This window comes from Anas acuta, chromosome 11 (assembly GCF_963932015.1).
Source record: "Anas acuta chromosome 11, bAnaAcu1.1, whole genome shotgun sequence".
Lineage (NCBI taxonomy): Eukaryota > Metazoa > Chordata > Aves > Anseriformes > Anatidae > Anas > Anas acuta.
The window spans coordinates 7,126,377-7,153,370 of NC_088989.1; the positions used below are offsets into that span (position 1 = coordinate 7,126,377).

A 26,994-nucleotide genomic window follows, 5' to 3' on the forward strand; every position below is an offset into this window, starting at 1 on the left:
TGTGCTTGTCCCAGGTGCCCCTCTGGGAGGTCCCTGCTGGCCCCTGCCTGGACCAGGGGTTATTCTGGGTGCACGAGCCCACACAGCCCTTCACCCCTAGGATCCATCCCGATGCAGCAGTGCTGCCCCACGGGGCAGGCTGGGGGCTGAGCCAAGCTAGCACACGTGTGTGGCTGGGCAGGCCTTCCTCCCAGCAGCACATCCCAGCTGCCAGCCCTGCTTCCCAGCCTAGGATGGCCACGGGATGCTTTTTGTCCTGGCTGTACTTTTCTTTTTCTTTCCCTTTTTTTTTTTTTTTTTTTTTTTTTTTAAACCCACCAAATCGCATTCGTACTTAGGTGCAACTAGGAGCATTGGTGTCTTTTCATAAGCAAGGGACTACACTGGCTGGATACCTCCCTTGGATCCTCGTGGGTGAATTGAAAGCCTGTTTCAGGGAGAGCTGCTTTATGAAAAGCAGCACAATGTGGTGGGGCTGTGCTGATGTGCCCTGCAGCACTGTGTCCCCTTGGGCAGGAGTCGCATGGTCACTGGCATACAATCTGGCTGGCATCCCTCTGCCACGCTCCCTCCTACAAATTAGTAGCTTGCTTTCCATAAGTTTCATCAGGACAGCTGCAGGAAGCAGTGCAGCCTGGTGGGGGTGTGATCCATGTGGTGGGAGCTGGAGCTCCAGCCTTGTCTTCATGGGATTGCTGCAGACCCTCCTTTCGTGCTTGCTTTGGGTAGTCCTGCTCTGGGGCTCATCACTGCCCAAAGCTGACTGCCTGCCCTTCTCCGGTCCCTCTCAGCTAGGCACGTTCAAGTCTGATGATGGGGACTATTTTGTCGAGCCGCTGATATCGCTTGAACAGGAATATGAGGAAGAGCACAAAAAACCACACCTAGTCTACCGACAGCGGACGCCTCCAACCAACTCTTCAAGGGACAGGCGGACCTGTGATACTCCAGGTACTCGTTTTGTTTCTGCTCTTAATGACTTGGCCCTTGTAAAAGGGAGCTAATTTGCAGTAAAAAGTCGCCAGGTTGATGTAGGGCAGAAAGGATGTGAAGTCGAGGATCCTTTTAGAAGTGGTACGGTGTGTGTTAGGAAGAGGCTCGCAGTGGTACTGCTGTCCTGGAGAGACGTGATGCGCCTGTGCTTTCTAGTAATCAGTTACAAGGAAGTTGTGGTCAGGAAAAATGTTTTGGTTTCCATTTCATCCCTCCTGGCAGGAGATCATCTGGGCTGTCTCACTATAAATATCCCATGAGCCTTTAAACTTGCTTTCTGTCCCCACCTCCACGTAATTCCTAACCATCCTAATCTGATTTGCTCTCTGTCTGAAATTCTGTTTCTGTCCTTTTAATGACATCCTTCTGTCTTGGTCTCGCTGTGCCCCTGGTCCTCCCTCCCCAGATCTTAGCACAAGCTGCAACGTCTTGTTTCTTTCTAGTGGAAATGAGAAGGTACTGACACCAACCCTGGCAGTTCTGCCCTTATTAATCACTTTTCCATGGTTCACTTTCAAAGGCTCTTTTTCTCCTTATGGCCCTTCCTCCACCAGCACCGTCTCCTGACCTCTTCGCTCCCTCTTTCTAGTCTTTGCACATATGAAAGAGCACAAGCCTTTTCATCTCCCCTTCACGTGCCTTGGTGAGCAATAGCCTTGCTCCTACTGTCCCTATTATCTGCAGTGGCCTCCCGCTGCTCCCTGCCTCGTTGACTTCCTGATTTTCACAACTAATCCTCTCCTTTGGCAGCAAATACCCAAGTTCCCTCTGAAGAAGCTTGCTCCTTTGGTCTCCTGTTTCACCTGCTGTTTCTCCCTCTTCCTTTGGCCTGAAGCTAGATCCACAGGAGCTTTAGAGCCTAAACAGAGTAGACCTTGACTGCCTTCCCTTGCGTGGGCCGAGAGCTGCCCACGTGCTGCAGAGCAGGTGGAGCTGCTTGGGGAGTAAGAGTACCACCGGAGGAGAAGTGTGGTGCCAAACTTGGCCAGCATTTAGCACATGTGACTCATTTGGCACCCGTGACTGTGGATCGTGGCCATGCTGTTGAGCTGTCGGTGGTTCAGCTAAGTCAGAAGCTCTGGTGCTTTGTGACAGTGTAGAGCTGATGCACTAGGAACGTGCTTCTTCTTCTAGAAGACGTGTGGATATGCGTCCACATACAAACGTGTGTGCTGGGGGACCATGGTGCCTCTCACAAGGCTGTTTTTGTCTGTTCTTCCAAGGGTTGCTGCTGGACTATGCCATTCTGGTTTCTCTCTTCCAGCTGTTTCTGCTCCCTTCTTTGAGATCAGATGCAGGAGACTCAGAACAGTTGGAAAGAAACCCGGAATCTGGCACAATTCATCAGTAGCCCTTGGAGGAATGGAGCAGCAGATCACAGGACTCATTGAACCAAAGGTAGCTGGGAGGGCTCTGACAATCGTTTGCGGACTTGACTCTGTGTAGTCCATTGTATTTCACCCCATTTGTCTTGTAGCTTCCATTATTCTTCTGGATCATGATTCATGATAATAATATTCAGTAAATGGTATGACATACATGTACCCATGTTCCTCTCTTTTCCAGCAAACTTTGCCTCTTGCATGTCTTTGTTTTCTTTATCTGTTTTCAGCTCCGTCCTGTAGTGGAAGGAGGAGGTCTTGCCTCTCAAATGCAGGAGTAGGTTCCGGGTGGCCATGATCACCTGGCTTTCCCTCCATCTGTTCCTCCCCTTGTACTGTTGTCCCTGTTCCTGAAAGGGAGTGCTGCTTTGGTTATACGTGTGTGGTGGACAAGTCTTGGTCACTTCATTTAAGGAGCAAGTGTAGAGTAGACAGTGGCTGGTAGAGCGAAGGTATCTCATGTGCCTTGGGAGCAGGGGGGGAAACACAAGCTCTAGCAGTTCTCAAGCACTTTCTGATGGGATGTGTCTGTCACTTCTAGCAGAGAAGAGAGGTTTTGTGAGAGTTTGGTATCGCTGTAGGGCATTGTGTGAACCCAGCCTTTTGTCAGAGCAACGTGTGAAAAGGTGCGTTTGCATTGCAGGCTTTTCCTGGCAGAGATCTTAATTTGCTCAAAGAGGAAATTCACACGAGGGAAGTCTTAAGTACCCACCCTGCAGTGAGCAAGGGAGAGCACCTTGCCAGGCAGCGGTGCTATTAAGAATTACCTTTTGATAGTGTTCTTCCTGGAAATGATTAATAAGTGGCATACTGTGTGCCCTTGCCGTGATGATGTAATTATAGACTTCTGGTGGAATTCAGAAAAAGTGTCCCTTGTGAGCTGACTGATAGAGTAAAAGCTTTCATTTCGAGTAGCCTCCCTTGCATTGCTTTTAGTTTTCAGCATCGTCAGGTCAACGTGGAGAAACAGGTGCTTGCTTTTTGTTAACTTTTAATTAGCAGTTTCTGGTAATTATTTAGGTACCCTATACACGAGACACTGCAGATGTTTTGGAAAAAAATAAATATCTTTCTCCTCTGGATGCTGATGGATCTCAAATGCAAGCTGTGCTCTGCATATAAACTTGTGTAGCACACCACTGGGGTCTCCTGGCAGTGCACTTCAGCCGTCTGGTGTATAGTTCAACAACTGCAATAAAAACTTTTGTCAAAAGTTTTCCTTGGGGCAACAGGTAATGTAGTTTCAGGCATAGGAAATGGTGCAATTTCTCCTCCTTCCCTTCTTTTAGTTACTACCGTGAATCAATTTGTCATCTGGCCGAGGATCTGGTGGAATAATTAGCTGTGTTTTACTGAATAGCCCTGACGGGATGAAGACTTGGCCAGGCAGCCTGCGTGATGTCACTAGGTGCAGCGCCGCTACCACCCATTGCTTCACGATAGCAAGCTCTTCCGATCCATATTATTAATATCTGCTCTTTTGAGGTGGAGGAGGAAGAGAAAAGATATTCAGCTCCTAAAAAAGAAAGCGGAGGAAGTTGCTCATTGCGTAGCTGGAGAGCAGGGCTTTCCTGAGCCCTGCAGAGGAACCATCTGACTGGGATGATAAAAGGCACGGAGCTGCATCCTGGGGTGATGTGGATGCTGTCGGGAGGCTGGCCTGACCTCCTGCCAGGAGCCGCCTGATGAGACCTTCCCATTGGATTCCACGTGAAACCCCCAAGGTTTGGTCTTGCAGAGGGGTGCCCAGCTCCCGGCCTTCCTCGCTCTTGCAATGTTTTATTCGCATGAGTGCAGAAGGGCCTCAGATTTGCATCTGGGCATTTAGCTGCAAGGTGTTATAGCTCAGGAGGCAGCACCTTGCTCTCTGGCTCCTGCAGCAGGCATGACAGCTCCGAAAAGTCACGGCCCATGTACTTGTTTGAGTAAGGAGGTGGAAAAGAAGCTCAGTGTGTGTGTGTGAGTAGTGTTGGGAAAGTGGCTGTAATAGGCACAAGACAAATTGGCAGTGGGAACCAGGTCCTGTGGCTGAGCTAGCGTGACACAGGCATAATCAGTAATATGTCACTAATTTCCTAGTTGCATTAATGAGTAATTCGTAATAGATTACCCTTTCGTAGTAACTTTAACAACTTTTACCACTGAGCACGGTGCTGGGAAGTCACCAGAGCAGAGGGGTGCCGCCCTGTGTCTTGAGCAATCCCGTGCCTGGTGCTGCCAGCTCCATGATTGCAATCCTGTTCCCATGTGCTAATCAGCACCTGCCCGCTCAGCCCTGGAGGTGGTTGTTGTCTCTCTCCTGTGCCACCCAGCTGTGTGGGAAGGCAGCGGTGGATCTGTGCTGCAAGCAGGAGGTGGTCCTGCCATCGCGTCCCCATGTGATGGGAAGGGGTGGCCTGGTGGAGGGTGCAAGGGTGTGGGTTTGTAACTGTGCCGGTGGTGCTGTGACCAGAGGGACCCAAGAGGGATGTGGTGGGAGTTGCATGCCGTGGCTAACGCCTGGCTTTGTCCCTTTCCATATAACACCATCTCTTGCTGTGAGCTTTTGGTCCTGTCCATGCTCGGCTCTGAGGTGCGCACCCACAGTTTGAAACAGCACCACTGGAGAACAGTGGTAGAAAATCTCATACCCGTTCTACAGACCATTTATTTGCATTATATAATGATTTTTCAGAAGTTTTGAGGCACAAACTTTGAATGCCTTTGCCACGGGACTCAGTGTTGACACTCCTCTGAGTCATGAAGCCCTAGATGCTTTGCATCACGCTGTTGGGTAAAGCTGCTTCACATTTTTTGTTATTTCTTTTGGACTGTTTGTCTTGCCTCCAACCATGTTCTTGTTTTGGTTTTCAAGTCTTTAATCCGGTGGTATTTCGTGTTGTAGGTGTCTGGTTTCCAGGCAGGTCTTCAGGCAATTTCTGTACTGCTGGGTCTCACGTAACTGTGGGGCTGCAGAAGAGCTGCGGGGAGGTTTTCCTAAGCCTTTGCTTCCAGGTTGAGTGATCCTTGAGCTCTTTCAGAAGTCTGTTTAAGCTGTCAGCTTTGCTTTTGGCTTCAGGGTAATGCATTGACTTCGTTCTTTGCCTCAGAAAAGTTTTTCATTGTAAGGAAGCGGATTGTAATTTATAGCCAGCGAGTAATTATTTCAGGTTTCCTTCCCTCCCGAAAACAGCAAATGAGAGAGTTACGTCATGGATCCTGTATGCTAATGTAATTAATTCTATTTCTGGCCTCCCATTGAGGTAATAGTGCAGCAACAGCCAACTAGTACTGGTCAGATGGGCCTGGGATGTCCGACACGAGCTTTTCCCATACTGACTTGGGAAAGGGATGGGGCTGCAATCTTTGTGTTATCTCGCTGCGGTGTTGGCAAGTGAAGTAAGTTTTTAGGCAGACTTTGGTTTAAATTGGATTACCTACACTGATGCAGATCCCATAACTGCGGTTTTGTGTGAAGATTTCTGAGTGTTGGAAGCAAGGTGCATGTGTTTTGTTGTGACTCTCAGCACTGAAAATATGTCAAAGATCCACTGGGCAAGAAAGGTTAATTCTGTAATGGTCAAAGACCAACACTGGGACTAAACAAATTATTATTGAGTGAGTTTTGTTTTTAGACGTGGTAAATGAATGGAGTTATATTTAGAGAAAGAGTTTCTCTCTTTCTGGTGAGATATTTCCTTTCATCTTTTACAGAGTGCCAGCACAAAGATGCGTGGTGGTCTCGGTGTTGTTTCCAGTTGGTGTGGGAATACTTCAGTCTGGGGTATTGCTGGACATGTGTGAATAACATGCTGGCATCCTAATGATCCTATCGTCTCCAGGGCAAGCATACAATACTAGGTTGCTCCTCTCCTGATGCAAAATTAGGGGCAGGTCATAAAGCTAGCAATAGTTTTCTCAGTGGTGGAGTGTTTGTGACCACAGGAACATGGTCTGCCTTGGGTGTCAGTCCGCTGGAGAAGCCATGTCCTTAGTGAATGACTGATCTGGCTGTCTGAAGTGACGTTTGGTCCCGCTGTGTTGATGTGCTGTAGGCTTTCCACGTGTTTGTCACCTTCCCAGATACAGTAGCATCATTCAGGCAGGTTTTGGAGGATGCTGGAGATGGAAAACACCGTGTATTGTGCGTGTTCAAAGTGGCAACATCCACGTTGTGCAATTAATTACTGCTGTGGGGTCTCTGCTGCCTGCATGAATCACAAAGCTGTACTGACTTGGTAAATCAAAGCAAGAAAACATCTTTGCACCAAGTCGTTTTTGCAACAACCATTGTAATGGGTGTAAATGAGTTGTTGTCAGTCACCATGGCTTTGTTTCAACCTCTTAAGCCTGGCAAAGGCAGCTTTGAAATCTTTGTTTTGCTGCTGCAGCCACCAAACAGGAAATGTGTTTATTCAGAGTGATGCAGGAGAGTCTCTTCTCTAATGGTCTGCTTGTGGTCTCATTCACTCAGCTCTTCTGGTGTGGCATCACTGGCCATGACTGGTCTCCTGGCAGGCTGAAATGCCACTGGTTGTGTTTCCGTGGCTGTGGTACGTACTGGTCTGACCCACAGCCTGGCTAAGTGTCTTCTCACTGATAAAACACTGGGCTTAGTGTCAGGGTGATTTCTAAGACTATTTTTCAATGTTTGTGTTTTTTTTCTAGTCATTCTGCAGGGTCGGTTTATTTTTCCTTCCGAACCTGTGGGTTATGGAACTGGTACAGGTGATTTTCAGCACTGTAACTTTGTCAGCCATCCTGTAAACCAATTCTCTATCAGTTCAATAATGCTTTTGTGCCTTGCAGTTGTGAGATGCAGTTATTTAATTATTTTGTCTGTAAGACGATCTTGAACCATTTTCCCCCACATACTTAACTCGCATGTGCCTTAAAAAGGCAATTTATTGTTTTGTTCATTAATCTAGTTTCTGTCTGCTGTGCAAAATTGATTGCTTTCACATACAAGTTTTTACCTTAGGCAGAGAAAAGTTCTTTAAAGCTGGAATGCATCCTCTCATGCATCATTGGGAAAGGAAATGTCTAGAGTACGTGTGGTCTTTGGTGCTCAGATGGTGTAAAAACAGCGAATATTTTTCTTTCAACGGGAAGTTGATTGGTGCTAACTGCGAGCCCGTGGTTCTCAAGCTGTCTGGTTCAAGCAGCAGGACAAAAGGCAGGATCCAGCTGAGAGGTGGAGGTGGGTTCAGCATCTCTGCTGAAGCCTCCTGGTCTCCTCTGCAGCGTGTGGTCCCTTAGCAGGGCTGGGGGTGGGCTGGGGGGGCTGCTCTGTCACATGGTGAGGAGCTAGGAAAAGGTTTCACGTGCTGGGCAGTTGAAGTTGAGGGTTTTGTAGAAAAGGCATGAATTTTTGTGGGGAGAGGAGCATAATTGGTGCGTCTTTGGAGCTAAGAGCCATAGCGATGGAGAAGTTCAGGATGGCTGCGAGCTCAAGGGGACACTGAGAGGAGAGAAGACAGAGGGCATCTGGGAGAGGAGGAGGATCCCAGACTTGCAGAAATGCCCTTTGGAGGAGGCCTGGACTTCACCTCAGTCAGCATCCTGCTTGGTTTGAGCAGGACTTGGCAGTGCTGCACAGCCAGCCTTGGCTCAGCTCTGCCTCATTGAGCCCTGACACCTCCAAGGACGGAGATGCAGAGGGTGAAGGGAGATGGGGCTGCTCCTTCTGCCATCACCAGTGCTTCATCGAAACAGCTTATTGGACTGCTCCATTGCTTGATGGTCTTTCAAATTGCGTGCTGTGGGCTGGAAGCGGGCACTGACTGCAGCCCCAGGTGCTGCTGGGCACGGACCCTTCTAAGGAGCTTGGCTTGGCTCCAGTCGGGCACCTAGGAAGCCACTTAGTAGTGTAAGTGTGAAATTCAAAGGGAAGGAGGGGAAGGAAATTAGCAAGCAGGTATGCTTGGGTAGCAAGCAAACGTTTCTCTTAACAGCAAAGAAAAAATTTAGTTTTGAAGGTCAATATTTTGATTCTTCTGGAAGAGGCTCAGAGGGAGCTCTTCTGTGCCAAGGTTATTTCCTAATTGAAGGGAAGTATGAATGTGGAAAATTAAAGCTTCCCTCCTTCATTGCTCTAATAATGGCACCTATGAAAGGTCTGATATTTTACTGCATTTTCATTAGTTCCAGCCATAAAAGTTTGATTCATGTGGTTTTGTCCAGCTCTCGCTCATAAAGTTTGAAACTCCGGTTGATTTCTGGCAGTTATGTGGTTCAGATTAATTTGCATTTGAGCACTTTCTGGTTTGGGGATTAGAAAAGTCAAGGAAATTTTCATTTTCACCCTTAGTGCAGAGTACCCTTCTCTGTGGATCCTGGCTGACCTGGACCCTTCATTTCTCTCCTGGTGCAGGTCATTAATCTCACCTCTACCAGTAAAAACTATTTTCCTTTTCTGCTGGTGACAGCAGCTCTGGATGCAAAGCCAAGGGGCAATCCAGAGCGACAAGCTGCCAGCAGCAAAGGGTGTTCTGCTCTGGGTTGTACTGGTGTAAGTGTGAGGTTTCTGCCACCAGCAACGTGCCCATGGTAACAGAAATGAGCGTTTGTCCACCTATACATTCATCTGAGATGTATTTGTAGATAAATCTATAGATAGAGATATATAATGTGTTGATATAGAATGAAAATGGAGCTCCTGCTTATATTGCAGACCCAGGGCTAGAGAAGTCCCTTGGTCCAGTTCAGGACCTGTGGGGGACCTCACGAGGAGGCAGTTTCCATCCCATTTCTTGGCAAGAAGACCATGGTTGGATGTCATCCGCTCTTGACCTCTGCATGCAGAAAATCAGTTTCGTCTCTTGCAGCTCCTTTCCAGGGGTGGCAGCTGCTTCAGCAGCTGTAAATGCTACAGGCAGCAAATTTGGGCGAGCTGACTGTAGCCAGAGCTTGTACCAAGGCATCGGGGCAGGGTTTGCTGCTGTGGTTGTGCTGGAGCCAAGGGAGACAGGGCACATGCTGCCCTCAGGGAGCTCCGCTGAATTTTGATCTGCTTTATGAAGGTGTGCAATAAATAATTAACTCCCAAACTAGGGTGTTATCATCTGCAGGGCTGGATCAGAGCAGTTCTAGGAGTGTTCTGGGCCAGTCACAGGGTAGCAAACTTCGTGTTAAAAATTCTAGGTCACAGGCTCAGAAAACTCACAAGAGTAAGCTGATTTGAAAGGACCATGCTCCTTTTCTAGCAGGGAGAGGTCATTAATGTTATTAGCTCTAGAAATAGACATTTTTTTCCCTCTCCTGCTTTTTCTCCTTTTATTTTTCCCCTGCTATGTACAGCTCTCATGAACTTGGAGCTGAACTGGAATTGCTTTCATTGTCACATGTCTTATTTAATTGTGCAAATTGCTTTCTATTCCAAGGACAAGTTAATGCAGAAATGGAAAGGATTAGAACTGTTGGGATAAGCGATCGCCCTTGCTTTTAATTTTTGGTTTTAGCATAACAATAGCTACTATTTCAAAAGCAGTCCCTGGCTCTGCCCTGTCACTCTTTCATGCAGGCAAAGTGCTCGTGGAGGGCCTGATTCTCCCTTGGGATAGTCCATTAATCACCAGGATTCGTCCGTAAATCAGCTCAATGGGCTCAGGGCTGAGGCATCTTAAGCAAGCACAAGCAGCATGTGTTGGAAGATGCCATCAGGGAAGGGATATCCCTGTCACAGTGAATATCACAGGATCAGACCTCTTTTTTAAGTTTCACGTAGCAAAAAATAAACCAAAAAATAAAAAATAAACCAAATAAACAAACAAAAAAAAGAGAGATCATGCACCTGTCTAGAGATGGTATGACTACCATGTATTTTCTTAGTAAAGCAAGCAATAAAATGGGCATTACTCCAGCAGCCTTTTAGCCATCTCATAAATGAATATTAACTGTTGAATCAGTGCATAGATTAGCCTAGTACTTGAATTATTGATCTGCAGCTTGCGTGGTTTTCAAGTGTTTGTCTACTCATTGGGGTTTTGTTTTTTCTGCAAATTAAGGAAAATGTTTTGGTACTTAAACCCATCCAATTACTGCCATGTGTAGGTAGATGTTTTTCAGGTCATTTGCAGAGATTGAGAGCTTGCCAAGCAGACCATTTTGCTTCCTGATTTCTGTTAATATATTAACATGATAGGAGGGGAAAAAAAAAGCAAAAGCATGTGGAAAAATATCACACCCTTTTTTGGTGTTTGGTGTTGCAATGGAAGCTGGTGTTATAAGACTACAGTTTTCTTGTATGATGTGAGTTTTTCACTTGTTTAATTAAACTGCAGTAGGAGTAGGACACACCATTGAGTAAAAGTGTTTCTGTTGCGTTGTGGCCATCGTAACACAGAGTGAGAGAGAGCAACAGCAGAGGGCTGGTAGTCCCTGGGTGCGACTCCCAGTAAGGCTGGTGGGAGTTTTCATGCTTGGGTTGAGAGCAGTACACTGCCATTAGTGTTTAATCTTTTACAGGTGAATGTGCACCATCTCTGAGTGTAGTTACACGCAAGATGGGTGAAGATAACAGCTCACTACTATCAAAGTCCAGGAGGGGCTTGACATGAAATGTATCCCCACTCGCTTGAGCTTGGTTTTACAGTAACTAGGTTGGCAAACACACTGTGCGTGACCGGTGTCCAGATATCATGCTGTAAGTGTTGGAGTGACTTCATACGTGGGAAAAAATATGTTGGGCTTTGAAGGGATGAGCTGTGTGTTGGAGAGAGGAAGCACCGTGAGACCTGTGTAACAGGGAAAGAAAAGGTGTTTTTTCCTGTTTTTCCTGAGCAACACAAGCCTGGTAAATAAAAATTAATTTAAGTACCTCCAACATAATGGGTGTCACTTCAAAGAATCCTTTACACTTCCCTCTTTCACAATCCTTCACGTGGCAGCCCTATGTCCAGCCTCGCTGCAGCCCCCTTGTTGAGCATCTCTCAATCCTTAATGTGTTTTTCCTCGAGTGGCCGATCCCGCTGATCCCTCTGGAAGTCAGTAATTTAATACAGAAATTTAAGTGACCAGCCAAGGGTGCAGAGAGGAGCCCCATAGCGTGCGGGGGACTGGGTGGAGGGCTGAGGTTAGCACTTTCTCCACCATCTGGTCGTCTTCTCACCTTTAAGTTATTTGTATGCACGGTTGGCTCCCTGCACTGACTGGCACTGCACAAGTCGGGATAATGTCACGGTTGCCCACGAAGCCGTGCCAGCATGAGAGCACAACCTTGCCAGCACAACGGCATTGATTAGTGCAGAGGAACTAGGGCAATCCAATTATAACCACAAATGCCATTGGCTTTCTCGAATTCTTACTCAAATAACTGTGGACTCTCCGCTGTATTAAGGTGGTCTGGACTGTATCAAGAAAGGGGAATTCACAGGGCTTAGGTAGTGCAGAGTAAACGGAATTTAATTCTTAAATAATCCATTGCCTGTGTACATGTGGGGGAAAAACAATATTTTTCAGATGGCTAGATGCTGGCCAACCCCTTTGCCTGCCTTGATGTTAGAGAATATATTTCATATTTCTTTTTTTGGAAATTATTACCAAATATCCTAGGAGGAAACCACACATGAGAAATAGCTAAGAAGTTCTTATCGTTTAAATCTTGTTTGAGCATTGAATATTCCTTTGTTCCCTAATATTATGCTTCCTCTAACCTACTCACTGGGTCAGATAAGGAAACGTGATATTTTTCACCAGCATGACTAAATTAAACTAAAGCTACAAAGACCGTGAGGGTTGTAGCCTGGAGTCTTAGATGAGTAGTTCAGATCTGGCTTTATATTAAATGCAGAAGCGAACAGACTCTCGTGGATGAATCACATTCAATTAGCAACTTCCTATGATGAAATGATTAAAAATTAAGTGGCATCAAATAAGACTGATTTTGCTCTTATATTTAAATAATGCTATAATTACATACTAATCAGATGGTAAATCTTAATTGTACACGTTCCATATGTTTTATTTGCCTGTTCTCCCTCTTTGCTTTGCCGTCTTTGTGTCAGCATGGAGTATATTTTCAGGCTGCTTTTATGTTTGGCCTAATTGAATATCAAAAGCAGTATATGTGAAACTTCCTGAATTCTATTCTTTAGCCAGTGGCAGCTGGCTATTAGATGACCTTTACCATTCCTGTAGCACAGAATAATAAAGGGAGGGGGGGAATTGAAGCCCAGCCATGTTATTGTTAGAGACAGAAATAAATCATATATAATTGCTTCACTATGAAGGCCAAATCCTGCTGTCCTTCATGCCTGAGTTAGAAATACAGGATTTGGACCTTTGTTTCCTGCGGTTTCCTGGCCACCTTGGACGTGCCCAGAATCCTCACACTGCCCCCGCGTTGGCTAATTACCCTCACCGGGCTTGGGGCGAGCGGAGCCGCTGCAGCCCGGGCTTGGGGCCTCCTGCACGGCCACGGGATGTTCGTACAGCTGGAGAACCCTTACCCGAAGTGTCATTGGCTTCAGTCTTTAAGAATTAAAGACATTGGATTATGTGGTAGGCTTCCACACAAGGCTTCTCTTTTGGTTATCTGTTTAGAGCAAGCCTACTATGTCTTGGTTGAAGTCAATAGGTATTTTGACAGAATGCTTGGGATATTAACTCTGCTCACTCCAGAATGTACTTCATGTGTCTGCTTTTTAATTGTAGATCATGAACACAGTCACAAAAAGAACAAGCGGAAACACTGGAGAAAGCAGTGGGTAGACAGCAGCATATTATCTGACGTGGAGATGTTAAAGCACAGCCTGGAAGTGAATTCATTTTCTGCGGATAGCAACAAGACCGGGACTATCAGTGAAAAGAAGAGCCACAGAAGAACAAAGCGGTTTCTCTCCTACCCTCGGTTTGTGGAAGTGATGGTGGTGGCTGACAGCAGGATGGTCGCCTACCACGGAGCCAATCTACAGCACTATGTCTTAACGTTGATGTCAATAGTGAGTATGCAGCTGCGGGGAGTGGGTTCACCCCTGGTGGCCAAAGAACTTCTTTTCTGCCGTGTGAATACCATCAGTTTGCCTCAGCTAGGTGTAATGTAAAGCTTGGTAGAGCTTGGCTGGAAGACTCCAAGTGATGCTTTCCTTCCCAGACCAATCACATTTCCTAACCCTTCCCACACCTCTCCCTTTAACCTACAGATTGTACTCCTTTTTTAGGCTCACATCAAATAGCAGCTAAATTAAAAATGTGCTTTGAGGACTGAGCCTTCCTAGGGATGGATGCTAGTAGGTTATGCGCTTGCTTGGCTTCCCTTGCTGTTAAAGGAGAAAGAGATAGCGATCACTTTGGTCCTCAGAACCGTGCTAGGGTTGGCTTTCCAGGCTGAGGACAAGCATTTTAGTAGCTGCTGGTAGTAGGATGCAGTTGTGCAATCCCTGGACAGGCAGCTCTATGGATACGTGGTGACTGGAAGGGAGCATCCAACCTGGTGATGTCATTGCAGGGATTCTCATCCTGTTTGAGTGCAGAAGCACCGTGGATATTGTGGTCTAAAACTGGCCATGTCAAAATGAGGCACTTGAGAGAATAAGCTGCTCTTGACAGTCATGGTCAGCGGTCATTGGGTGTTGGAGCAGAATGATGCTGTAATTTGGTGATGTGGTAAAGCAAAGGGAAGTGTTGGGTATCTGCAATATCAGCGGCTTGTTCCATATAATGTCGTGCTGCTGGCAGGAGGTCTCTGCAAGGTGTGCAGTAAGTTCATGGGTGCATATAGGGCCAGGTAGCATCAGAGCACAGAGCAGGGCAGAAGAGTGGCTCAGGAGAAAAAAGGTTGCAAAATTAAAAATATGCAAGTGTTGTCTTATTTGTTTCCTTGAATAATTCTGTTTCTTCTTAAAAACAGGTGGCTTCTATCTACAAAGACCCAAGCATTGGAAATTTAATTAATATTGTTATTGTGAAATTGGTCGTGATACATAACGAACAGGTAAAGGAAGTGTTTTTCTTCTCCATCTGTTTGACAGTGACATTTGTAGCAAGCCTTGAGATGAATAACTAAATACCTGCTTTTATGTGTATCGCTTTTTAGGATGGTCCTGCAATATCTTACAATGCCCAGACAACATTAAAAAACTTCTGCCAGTGGCAGCAATCCCAGAACCACCCCGAAGGAAGTCACCTTCAGCACGACACAGCCGTCCTTGTCACCAGGTATGGTGGATGTTCTCATGAAGACCATGGCCAGTCGTGTGTCAGAGGCTGTGAGCACGTAACATCTGTAGCTGTGTGAAACATTCAGTTTGATGTGGGTATAATCACATGCAGTTGTTGAAGTAGTGTAACTACAAGCAGAACTGGGATAACGTGTCCCCCATGGCAGTAGATGACTTGGGTTCAGGACTGCCCAGGGTATCGACGTGTGTGAAACCCCCTGGTTGGGTCGGGCTCTGACTGGGCAATGTGACAAAGCAGCACGAGAAGGTCCACTGGAGGAGCAAGAAGTGCTTGTGGATGTTTTTGTTGTTGTGCTTGTACTTCATCTCACTGCTACACTGAAAACTAACATGTCAGGTCTGTTCTGCTTTCAGACAGGACATTTGTAGAGCGCACGACAAGTGTGATACTCTGGGTAAGGAAAACCTTTTCTTTGTAATTTAAAAACTTATTTTTTTTTTGTAGTGATAATGTTAGTTGCCTGTGCTAAACTATGGGTGACGCTTCCTTTTCTATTGTACTCCTCTTTGTTCTCTCCTAGGTCTGGCAGAGCTGGGTACTGTCTGTGACCCCTACAGGAGCTGTTCAATTAGTGAAGATAATGGACTGAGCACTGCCTTCACAATAGCACATGAACTTGGCCATGTGTATGTTTTATGTAAATACATTTACATTTAAATAGATTGAGATTTATGCTAGCTGGGACTTGCCAGCCAGGCTAGGACTCAGTACCTGCTGAGCTGAATTATTTGAGGGGAGATAAATATACTTGGGTAGAAGGCATACCACCGAGGAGGATTAAGCCGTGGTGTGACTTGGAGGCAGTGGAGTGCTGTGGAGCTTATCCAAGAGCAGCAAAAAACATCAGATCCATGTTTTGGGGCGGATGAGTGACGGTACTCCAAGCTGGGGGAGGAAGCTAACGAAATATCCCGAGGTGCCGCAGGGAGGATGAAGGCAAGGGACATCTCACCTGGCCTTTGGGCTCTCTCCGAGAGCAGGTCCCCAGCCTGCCACCTCAACTGTACATGGGGCTGCTGGGGGCAGCCAGCGTACTGCAGGAAAGGGGGGAGCTACCCAGGGTATGTGGCAGTTGGTCGGGATGTATAAACGAGCCCGACCCACCTGCTGAGCCGTTTTGCCAAGGTAAATCTCATGCTACTGGATCTCATGCTACTGACATGCCCTGAAGAGATGCCATCATTGAAGATTCACCTCTTCCAATGGAAATTTCTTTTAACTCATTTTGATTTTGAGAATGAGTTATAAGAGAAGTCATTTTAGGTCACATAGTCCCTTGTCCCCAGCCCTTTTAGGCAGCTGGCTCAGTCCGAAACCACCTCCCACCTGGTTTGCAGCGGGAGCTGTGGGTGTGGGATGGATGAGTACCCAGGCACAGATCGCTCATTGTCCTAAACTCCCTTTTTCTGCACAGAGGGCTGCCTGAAACGTTCTATTTTGAATCGCAGTAGTATTTATTTACATGAGATTTCCCAACAGAAAGTCCCCCAAGGCCTGGCTTTCCCCACACCCAACCTGTGGCTAATTCCCTCGCTAACGCTGCCCCAGAGGGGTTAGCCGAGCAGGAAATGCCTCCTTGCTCTTTTGCAGGGAGCAGAGTGGCAAGGTGGTTCACCGGAGGTAATCTTAATGGGATGTAAACTCCCCGGCCTTCGAGCGCAGGATCACACTGGGTCATTTCCCCTTTTCCACTTCAAACAGCAAAGCGGTTTAAGCCGTTCTGTCTCCGTTGCGTATTTGCCGCATTCCTCAATGTGTCATGTGCTGCAAGCTTCACATGGGTTTGTGCTGATACTGATGCTCGATGGCATTTTGGAAACCTGCAGAAGAAAGTATAGGAGCCAAGTCTATCCCCAGTGCAGCCCGTTATACAGCCAACACAGGGTGCTGCCTACATACACGAGGGACTTCAGGCTCTGGTTGTCCATGGGCTCAGCCATCCCTCTCCTTTGCAGACCTATTTCCCCAATCATCTCTTGTCTCTCTCCAGAGAGGCTGCATTATTACAAAGGTAGGACCAGGTGCCTGCCTGCAGGACCAAGCCCATCAGCTGAAAAGAAAGCCCCAGCTGAAGTTGTGTCTTACCCCAAAAAGGGTCCCTATGTCCCTAAACGAATCATCTATTTTTATGCTGTAATGCCTGCCAGTAGCCTATCTGTGGAAAAATCTCAAGTTTGCTTATATTTAGTTTGTGCTGTTGAGCTTTCTACACTAAATACTTTGTCATTTATCCAACTGAAGCTGTCACTGCTGTGTTTCTCTTAGGTTTAACATGCCACACGATGACAATCACAAGTGCAAAGAAGATGGAGGAAAAAATCAACAGCATGTTATGGCACCAACGCTGAACTTCTACACCAATCCCTGGATGTGGTCAAAATGCAGTAGGAAATACATCACTGAGTTTCTGGAGTAAGGCCTTACATCTGTGTGTGTCGGGCTGTTTTTACATGTGCATGTGTCCCACAGGGTTCATCAGTTAATCTGAAACCCTGGTGTGCAGAGCTTGGAGGAAATGAGAGGGATTTGTGTGTACACGCATCCTTTACATAGGGCAGGAATGCAGCCCTGGCATCCAGTCCCTGCCAGTTCAGCCTCGTGATAAGCTGGCAAGGACTGGCCTCTCAAAGGGGAGGAGTAAGTCTTCCCCCATGGATGTTGCTTTTAAGGAATGCGTGTTCTCCTCTAACCTGAAGAGTGAGTTTTCCAAGCCCTGTGGCCCAGATATGGAGCTGTGTTTTGGGAGGCAGATTGCATCTGCCTTTCTGCTCCACAGGTCAAGAGAAAGCCCTGGCACTAGTCCATCGTGGAAACACTGTTGAAGGAGCCCTCGGGTCAGTTTGACGCATGGTGATCACCTGTTTTGCTGTGATGCCTTTCCACAAGTTGTGATGGGGAACAGAGCGAGACCCTTGATGGTGTCCTGGCAAATCCAGGGGCTCTGTCCCATGGGTGCTGCTTCTGTTAATCAATGATTTTATTTCTAAATGCGTATCGGTGCTTGCTCAGCAGCTAAGTGCAGGTTGTGCACGCTCAGACACGCTTTTGCCAGGGTAGCTGGCTGTGTTATGGTAGATGGTTGTTAGCACAGCGTGAGGAGGGGGTGGTGAATGGGTAACAGCCTCCTACACCCCTGTGCTCAAGCCCACAGCGGTTGTTGTAGTGTGTTAAATAGGGTAAATGTGGTGTCCGTCTGCCCTAAGGCTAACTCAGATAAAAAGCAGTGGGTTCTGGTCTCATCACCTCCTGTTTGATGCTGTTCTGCTCTGTGTTGCAGCACTGGTTACGGGGAGTGTTTGCTTGATGAGCCTTCATCAAGAACTTACGCCTTGCCGCAGCAGCTTCCTGGGCTGATTTATGATGTCAATAAGCAATGCGAGTTAATTTTTGGACCTGGATCCCAAGTGTGCCCCTACATGGTAAGTGCAATTCCACACCTTGGTCTTGCTGGTGTTGCCAGAGCAAAGTAAGGCTCCCAGAGTTGGGTGAAGGGGGCAGGGGGCTGGTGCGAAGGATGCTCCTACCAGCTGGCTGTTGGCTCTGCTGGCTGCAGGGGTGGGATGAGCCATCAGGCTATCATCAAGCTTCTGATTTAATGATGAATCCTAGGGGGATAATTTCATAAAGGATTCTCTATCCAGTAGGGCATGTGGGAAGAATTTATTTAATATTTTGATGTTTTCAATAACTTAAGCAGATGCAGTGCCGGCGACTTTGGTGCATTAACATTGATGGCGCGCACAAAGGATGTCGTACCCAGCACACACCCTGGGCAGATGGGACAGAATGTGAGCCTGGAAAGGTCTGTAACACCTGGTGGTTTTTGCCTTGTAGTACATCTCCCATGTCTGTCACAGTCATCCTAATCCCGATGGCTGAATGGGGCACAGCTTCTGCCTGCAAGTGTGGAAGCCCAGAGCCAGCTCCATGTGTCATAATCCTGGTACACAGGAGTCAACTTTACCCCTCATAACATGATTAAAATTGCTTGATATAACTTTGTTTAAAGCAGGTATTCTTTTTGGAGTGCTTATGTTAGTTTTTAATTTAATGCCCTTGAATGAACTCTTGATTAAACTTTTGTAAAGCTTCCCTAAGCTTTTATTAGAAATTTCCTATCTGATGTGAGTAATTAGTAATTTTGCATAATGTAAATTTGCCAACTGGCTTCTCATCTTGACAACTTAAGAGTAAAATATAGAACTGGTTGACATTTTCTGTATGGAACGGTTTTGGCAGTAATTCATAGAAACTTTCTATGTGCAATGTTAGCTAGAAGCCACTAGTATTGTGGCTTCTAGAATAAGTTTTTAGTTTTCAGTTGTCCAGATCTCAAGAAAAGTAGCTGGGAGGAATTTTGTTTTCTTTTAATTGAGTTGCTGAATATTTTTAAGAAAAATTCTAACTAGTTTTCTAATCCTAACTAAAACAAACGAAGGTTGTAGATCTTTTTTTTTTTTTTTTTTGAATTAATCTTTTGCTGCATATATATGCCTGAGAAGTCATTTGTTCAACAAAACTTGACTGAATTCATTCAAAGCAACAGGCACTGTATCAATTTGCCTTCCTTTCTCATGGAAAAGAGCAGTCAACACTTTTGCTTTTGTCGTTGAGAATGTGCTTTAGAGTTGTGTCTGGAAATCCTATTCCTGTGATACTCTTTGGAGCCAGTGGCACACCAATACTTAGGCATCCCTGGAGTCTCCTTGACTTTAGACCTTGTATCTTCAACTTCTCCATTTGTGAGTGCTGGTCACTGCTGGAAGCTCAGAAATGACTATTTTGAGGCTGAAAATCTGGGCTGCAGGTTTTTTTCAGACCAGCATTGTTACCCTCAGATAGGGACCAGAGTGTTGTTCAAGCATCTGCAGTTCAGCACATTAGCACTTCCTTGGAGTTAGCATGCATTAGCTGAGAGGCCGTGTATATCTGCATGGCTCTTGAAGCCTATGTAAGGGAAAACATTTCACTCCACAAATTTAGCCAGTCTGACAAGGCTAGACAAATTTAGACAAATGTGACCTGAACTTCCCAGCAGAGAGTGGAGGGGCTCTTAAGAAAGGATAACACAGTCCAATCGTGCTTAGGCGTTTGAATGTACTCTCAAAAAAGGCTTTATGGAGTAATTCTTATATCTCTGTGTTGATCTAATTCAAGCTCGAAGTTTGGATTGTCATCAACTCTCTCCTCCTGAGTGTTTTCTTGGGCTTGTAAAGTGCTGAGGTGTGAGTCTGGAGTGCCTTTCCTTGGAATAAATCACTATTTTGGTGCTCTGCTGTGGCCAGGAGCCCCATCAAACTGCTGCTTGCTGACTAATGCCTTACTGCAAGTCTGCATGTTTAAAATCCATGATATATGGGTTGGCAGATGGAGAAAATACCATGCCTTTTTTATGGAGATATCTTTGGAAATGAGGGAGCCTGAATAGCTTAGAAAAGTCTGGCTAAAACTGCTGGGATGTAGATTTAATCAGGCTCCGCATTTATTCTTAAATCAAGTATACTAAAACAACATGGGAGCGTTAGCTTATGCATATTTTGCATGTGAGGACACTGAATTTGATACTGCTGGCCCAAGGAATAAGCTCAGCCTGGTGTTTGGGTGAATACCAGCCACAATGGTTTACAGTATTTCACAGCTCCGGTGCGTTACGGGCAAGAAATAAATCACCATGCCACAAAGAAAGGAAATAAAGAGGGTCATAAACTCGGACCTCTATCTCTTGCGGTTTTCAGGTTTGTTTAAAGAATGGTAAAAGAAGAGTAGACGGGTAGTAATCATTTCTGTCTCCTGCCTTCTGGGCAGCAGGTAGCATATATGTTATGCATGCATGAAGCTTCACAGCACTTGTCTGCCCCCTGCTAATCTATTCAGCCAAAGTCAGCCCGTGGATGGGAGCTGGATTTGGTGAATTATCTAGGACTCCTGTGGCAAGACAAAGGAAAGGAAAGTCTGTTATAGTGTCTCCTGTCCCTTCTATTGCTCTCCTGTTCAACTTTGTGTCCGTTTAAGTTATTTTGAACTTGCTCCAGACAAAAACTCTTTTATTCTCTTCATTGTCTGATCTGTAAGCTCATAGGAAAGAGAACCCTGGCAGACTTTTTAGTTTTCTGTTGTAATTCAACATAGAAATTATTTTTAAAATACAAAAGGCATGAAGGCTGCACAGCCAGACTACTCACAGCGTGGTTCCAAGAAACACCATTGCGTTTCCATAAGATAATCTTGCTGCTTATTTAAAACAGCTGCTCTTTTTTTTTTTTTTTTTCCCCACTTGATTTCCTATCACCCTCAAACCCCCAATTTTAAATAAAACCAAGAGATGTAGGTGATTTCCTGGTTAATTCTCAACCGTGGGATGGGAGACGTCTAAGTCATGTCACGGTCCGAAGGCTGTGCACATTCACTAGTTAGCTATTCGGTCGTCTTCTCTGGGTCAGTGGTGCCAAGCATGACTGCGGTTATATATTTAGCTGGGAGCATCAACATTTCTGCAAGAAATTCTCTGCTGGGACAGCTCTGCTGTATTGATGTCGTGTGTTTCTGTTCACTGGCGATAGCCATCGGACCTCTTAGTCCCTGTGCAGGACTGGCATGGGGGCCCCCATCCTGTTCTTCAGCCCCCTACGTTTGCTGTTTTCCCAGATAGCTTTCCCTAAGGTGCTTTGTAAAGGGGGTGAGCTTGTGTTCTGTCTTGATGCAACCTTCTTCTGTTGTTAGTGAAGGGGATGGATAAACGCAGCACATCAGTAAATTCAGCCCTTTTCCATGAAGATCTTCAGGTGTGGAGAATTACTGCAAGGGAATATTTTAGTGATGCATCTCTGTGTTTTCTCCTTTAAGTCTCCAACCTCTTCTAATCTGTGTGCCATCAGCAACGTTTGGCCTTCATATAACTGCAATGATTTAGGCATTTGCCAGCAGATAGGCATGTCCATGGGTGTCAATCTGCATTAACAAGAACTACTCGGTGAGAGTGAAATGCCATTTTTCCATCCATCCATTTCGATCAGCAGTACCATAATGTGGCTGTCCTCTAGTTATTGCCTGCCCAGAAGTCTCTGTAGTTGTGCTAGCAAACACACCCCAAAGAAACACAATTAATACCATAAAAAATCAGGGACAGGGGCTTGCTGAGATAATTTAAACCATTTTTCCAAACAAAAGAAAACAAGGGTTAGAGCTGGAAAACACAAGCACAGACCAGGCTTTGGCAAGTCCCGTGTTATGGCTGAGTTTAAAAAAAAAAAAAAAAAAAAAAAAGTACTTTGGACTGAGAAATTCATTTTTCTACTTTTAATTTGCCCTTTGGATTTAGAAATTTCCTTTCTCTCTTCTGCTCTGGGCTCTGCGCAGCTGTGGAGAGGTTTGCATTTTTTCTCTTCTTTTCCCTGTGGTCTGTCTCCTCTCCTGACACTCTGCGGTTCCTGCTGCTCTCCAGGAAATCAGATAAGCAGCTTTTCCAAACACCAGTGCCATGAGCGCTGCCATGCTGTTTGGCACCAGCAAACAGGGAGTATTTGGTGGATGTTGTTGTCCTCAATCCTCTTCCTGTAAATCACTGCCTGAAGCCATCCCTGTGTGTTTGCTCTGCTATAGGACTCTTAAAATCAAGCCCTGGATTTTTTTCAAAAAAAAAAAAAAAAAAAAAAAAGGAAGGTGACAGAAACAAGTAAATGAGTTCATTTTTTTTCACTGTGAAATAGTTCTTGCATTATGAGTTTTGGCTTAAGGCTGGTCTCTGGCACCCAACTAGTAATGGAATGTGATGCAACCCTTCCCCATCTCTCTGCACGCAGCACTGCCGCTTTGGGATGTGTGTGCCCAAGGAGCGAGAGGCGCCGGTGGTGGATGGAGCCTGGGGGACCTGGAGCCCATTTGGGACGTGCTCGAGAACCTGCGGCGGCGGCATCAAGACGGCCATACGGGAATGCAACCGGCCCGAGTAAGTGCTGAGACAGGGATGTGCGGCTCTGTTCGGGGGTAAAGTGTACTAAAAAGGGGTCCATTGAGTGGGGGAGAAAAAAGGAAAGAGCTGTTATATTTGCATTTATTTATTGCCTCCTGTTGTCCCAGTGGGTACAACTGGGGTCCTGCTTAGTCCCAGTGGTGTTTTTCTTTCCTCAAAGTTGTGGGTCAGAAAGATGCTGGTTGGAGAGGAGGAGTCCGGGGATAAGATGTGCTGTGTTATTTATCCATTTTTCACCATTTTAGCCCTGCTTTTGCAACTATTCCTGCAGGCCAGATCTTCTCCGTGGTTTTCTACCATTTTTCTCCTGCTTTGGATGTTTTTGCAGTTTTTGGCTGCTTTCGCAGCTGATCCTTTATGCTGGTATGTGTCAGCTGGCGCAGACTAGCAAAACCTCAGTTGAAATCTGTGCCCCATTAAAAAGTGGCGCTTGAAAATGTTTGCCATCAGCCTGGAACGCAAAATCCTGAGCTATTTGAAATGGCAGGGAATTTGGCCGCAGGCTTCGAGGAGATGAATGTGTGGCCTGTGAAATACTAGTAATGGGTTGAGCAACTGGTATGAAAGCAGAGTGTTTGCACAAATTGTGAGCTGTGCTGGTTTCTCTGCTTCCTTTTGTCCCCTGAGAGCAAGAAGGGGTGAGCAGGATACTTTCTGGGCTCTGGTCTGGGACAGAGCAAGGCGATGGAGGGCAGACAGCTCGGTGGCTGGCTGGAGGAAGGGGCTGTAAAAGGCCACGCAGGCTCGCTGTGCTTTCTCGCCTTTGGTGTCAGACGGCTTATTGCCGAGGAAATTGCCATCAGCAGCGCGACGGCTTCTTCATCCCTCTGCAAAACCTGCTGCGAGCCTTTGAAGCCCATGCTGGAGGAGTGCTGATGGGAGAGTTTGTGCCTGCAGTGACAGTGATGGCAACAGCAGGGGCTGGCCAAGTGCCGAAAGGGAAGAGAAGGGGTGAGGCTAAGGGAGCCGGACACCAGCCCGTGAATTAAAACAACACCAAGAAACACCCAAGTGTGAAGGAGTTCTCGTCTCGCTGTGCTGAGTCAGCACGTGCCATATGGTCTCCCAGTAGCCATGGCTACACAGAAATGAAATACCTTTCCGTGCACAGAAATAGCTGTGCAGCCAAACCTTCGGATGCTGTCAGTGAGATGTATTCCTGCTTTCTGGAGCAGTGTCTGTTTGGACTGATAGCTTTCCTGATAGAAAATCTTCTTTATCCTAAAGGCTAGCCAAGGGATTTTAAATTCCATCTTTTATAGCATCTGTTTTGTGTCTTGGTGTCTTGTGAGGCACATTGCTTTGCCTGGGACTTTCAAAAACACCTACATCCACTAGGCACCAAGCTGCCTGTAAAATCCGCTACGCTTCCCACTGCTTATTTTCCAGCTCCTTGTCCTGAGCCGTGGACCTGATGCTGGCCCCTTCTCGAAGGCCTCGTAAGGGCTCTTCAGGGAGCCATCTGCTGTAGCACCATGCACACAGCTTTGTGCCGAATGTGTTGTTTTGTCTCCAAAATTTGTCATCATAGCGTGGGCTTCTGCTATCCTCCCTCCCTCTAGCGTGGTGCTGAGATGATGCAAGTGAATGAGGCAAGAACAAAACATGCCTGCCTCTCTTGCTTTTCAAAGTACCTCAAAAATATACAGAGCAGGTTTTGTCTTTGCTTTTTGTGCTTTGTGAAAGGCAGCAAAACCAACCTGGAGTAATACTTTTCAAGTCTTTTACATTCAAAGACTGTTTCCCTTTTTTAAAGCTTTTTCTCAGCACCAGGATCTGGGGTGGCATCTTGCATGCCAATAAAATATTCTGCTAAATCTGGCATTCCAAATGACCTCCCCATACTGTGCTGCTGCTCCGATACCTGCAGGGCTGAGCTCTTTGTAGGGCTGTAGGAAGCTGTGGGCCTCTGGAAAGGAAGCAGCCTGTGTTCAGACACAAGTTTAAGGAATGTGCTCACTGACCAGACCCATCCCAGGGCAGTCCCGTGGAAATTTGAGGCTGGATGGTCCTGACAGAGCCACAGGCTGCAGCACGTCACGTAGAGGGTTTGTGGTGCGAGCCCTGCTTTCCAAGCAAGGCTGAGCTACAGAATGATGGGGGAAAGGCATATTTCTCAAAATGTCAATGCCAGGAGCCCTGTGTTCAGGAGTGCCTCTCTGCATGGGTGAGCGTTGTCTCTGGATGCGAGCTGGGTCACGTCTGCGTTTTAGTCCATCACCAAAGTCTATACCTGTGCTGGGAGCTGTCTGAGCTGGCCATGTGGGCGCATGTGGGGATGAATGGGCTGGCAGATCGTGTCCTGAGGCTTCCTAGGGTGACTTGAAGGAGACCGCCAGCTTGAGGGGTCAGCAAAGCAGGGCTGTGAAGTTTTTAAGGAGAGCAATGCCAGAATGGAAGCGGGTCCGATACTGGCCATTACTTGATGAAATAGATGGGTCAGAGATAAGGGAAATCAAGCCAGGGCAAGGAGGTTTCTGTGTGTGCACTGCTTCCCTCCCAGCCCTGCGGTACGGTGTCGATGATCCATAAAAATACTACACAGCGCTGAAGAATCCAGCATTTCTTCATGGCACTAAAAATTGATGGTACGTGAGGCAGATTTATTTTTCAGGGTCAGCTCTTTTTGTTTACCCAGACTGTGAAAAGCAATACTGCTTTAAAAACACCCTAAAATTGTCAGAGTGGTTTGGGGCTATTTTTGAAATGTGAGTGTGCTTAAGCCCCAAATGCTTGCTGTGGGGAGATTTACTGCCACACTTACCAAGCTGATGGTTTCTAACGCGATGGTAACTTTTAGGATCATTCAGTTTGTGGTGTGCCCATGTGTTCAATGTTATCTCAATCTCATGTGTCATGTCTAGAGAAAAGGAAAGTATAGCTTGGGATCTTCAGATCATGTCAGACATAACCCTTTAAAAAAGAAAAAAGGCTCCTGCACGTTCTTCTTAATTAACAGCATTTAGAAGTCTCATATTAATTAAACTGATTTGTATTGGAAGCCATGTGGTTACCATAAAAATGTCATCATTGCAAGCTTTTTTTTTTTTTTTTTTTTTTTTTTAAGAAAAGCTCTGTTAGATGTTTGCATTATTTAAAGGCTTTGTCAGATTGCAACAATCCTACTGCGGTATAAATGCTTTCAAAGCAAAAACGATGAATCCTATTAACTCCCCCATGGATGATTCTGGCTCACCAAGGCCTGGAGCGTGCTGCTGCTAGGAAGCTTCCAGAGATGGTCAGGATGTCCCTTTGGGGCTGGAGGGGGCCAGGCAGGAGTTGGTTTGACAAATAACTAAGGTGGAGAAGAGGCTCACTCTACTGAGAAGTGGTTTGAGAGCAGTCTGTGAAGTGAAATCCATCATTAGTGCTGCGTGGTCGGCTGGGCTTTGTGTCGCTGTTATTTGTTTAATTGCAGGCACCTGGAAGCTTTGCAAGTGGCAGTGTTGAGTTTCCAGGCAGCACGTGAGAGCTGCCCTCGAGCAGGTGGAGCTGGTGTTAGCGCTCCTGCTGCAGGCTGTGCCTGAGGACAAATCATACCCGGCTGTATTTGGGGTGGGACTGAGGGATTTCACAGGAACTCTACTGCTTGTCACAAATAGTTTTCGAATATGTTATGTGTGGGAGGAAAGGCACTGCTGGGCTTCCCAGGTGGGTGATGCGCCTGTACTTTGAGACACCGAAAGGTTGTGTTGAGCTGTAGGAGCTTGTGGGCTTGCTGTGTGTAGAGACCCCTGTATGTACACAGTGGTTTGCTGTCCAGAACTTGCTGTCAGAGGAAGCTACTTAAAAGTGTCTGGTGTCACCATTTCTACGATTTTGGGCTATAAATCCCTAAGTGCTGCCTGGCCTTTTAGCCTCCGCAGGGAAGCAGCTCTCTGCTGTGATGTTCAGTTATTTGCAAGCCAGTAGATCAGAGATGAACCCTCCAAATCTATAGGGCCGATGAGGTTGTGGAGGGATGGTTCTTCCCCTTATGGGGATCCTTCAGCACGAAGCTTAATCTCCAGCTGGGGAGGAGAATGCTGCACTTCCTCTCCTCTCTTACTACAGCTGTGGAGGGCAAATACTCCCTTTTTCCATCCCTTTTTAGCATCACTTCTATGTTTTGTTTTGGCTTTTAATAAGACAAAACCTCCCTGCTGCGCCGCATCCCACATGCAGAAGCTTGATGGGGTGGAGGTCAGAGGCAGGAGGCCAGGAGGAGAGGTGAAAGCAATGCAGGAGGCACCGGTAAATGCAGCCTTGGTGGGATGATGCAGCCAGCTTCCTTCCCTTTTTTCCTGCAGGCCTAAAAACGGTGGGAAATACTGCGTGGGGCGCCGAATGAAATTTAAGTCCTGCAACACCGAGCCCTGCTCGAAGCTGAAGAAGGATTTCCGGGACGAGCAGTGCGCTGACTTCGACGGGAAACACTTCAACATCAACGGGCTGCCCACCAACGTGCGCTGGGTGCCCAAATACAGCGGCAGTAAGTGGCGGGGGCCGGGC

General features: G+C 46.5%; 1 protein-coding gene across 5 annotated transcripts in view; it reads left to right on the forward strand.

The window, feature by feature from the left end:
• Positions 1 to 26,994, forward strand: part of ADAMTS9 (ADAM metallopeptidase with thrombospondin type 1 motif 9) — a 75,743-nt gene that overhangs the window by 1,518 nt on the left and 47,231 nt on the right. For 3 of the 5 annotated variants that reach the window (XR_011100512.1, XM_068695163.1, XM_068695165.1), the window contains exons 3-13: positions 792 to 951; positions 13,008 to 13,294; positions 14,203 to 14,286; positions 14,389 to 14,510; positions 14,888 to 14,928; positions 15,055 to 15,160; positions 16,800 to 16,946; positions 17,812 to 17,953; positions 18,229 to 18,336; positions 22,334 to 22,479; positions 26,793 to 26,974. Coding sequence is in view for 4 of the 5 variants with exons in the window: in XM_068695163.1 (XP_068551264.1) it covers positions 792 to 951; positions 13,008 to 13,294; positions 14,203 to 14,286; positions 14,389 to 14,510; positions 14,888 to 14,928; positions 15,055 to 15,160; positions 16,800 to 16,946; positions 17,812 to 17,953; positions 18,229 to 18,336; positions 22,334 to 22,479; positions 26,793 to 26,974 (1,525 nt within the window). In the remaining variant the exon portion in view is untranslated. Of the gene's footprint in view, positions 1 to 791; positions 952 to 2,257; positions 2,392 to 13,007; positions 13,295 to 14,202; positions 14,287 to 14,388; positions 14,511 to 14,887; positions 14,929 to 15,054; positions 15,161 to 16,799; positions 16,947 to 17,811; positions 17,954 to 18,228; positions 18,337 to 22,333; positions 22,480 to 26,792; positions 26,975 to 26,994 lie in introns of those variants that run through there. The other 2 variants (XM_068695164.1, XM_068695166.1) reach the window with 2 other exon arrangements.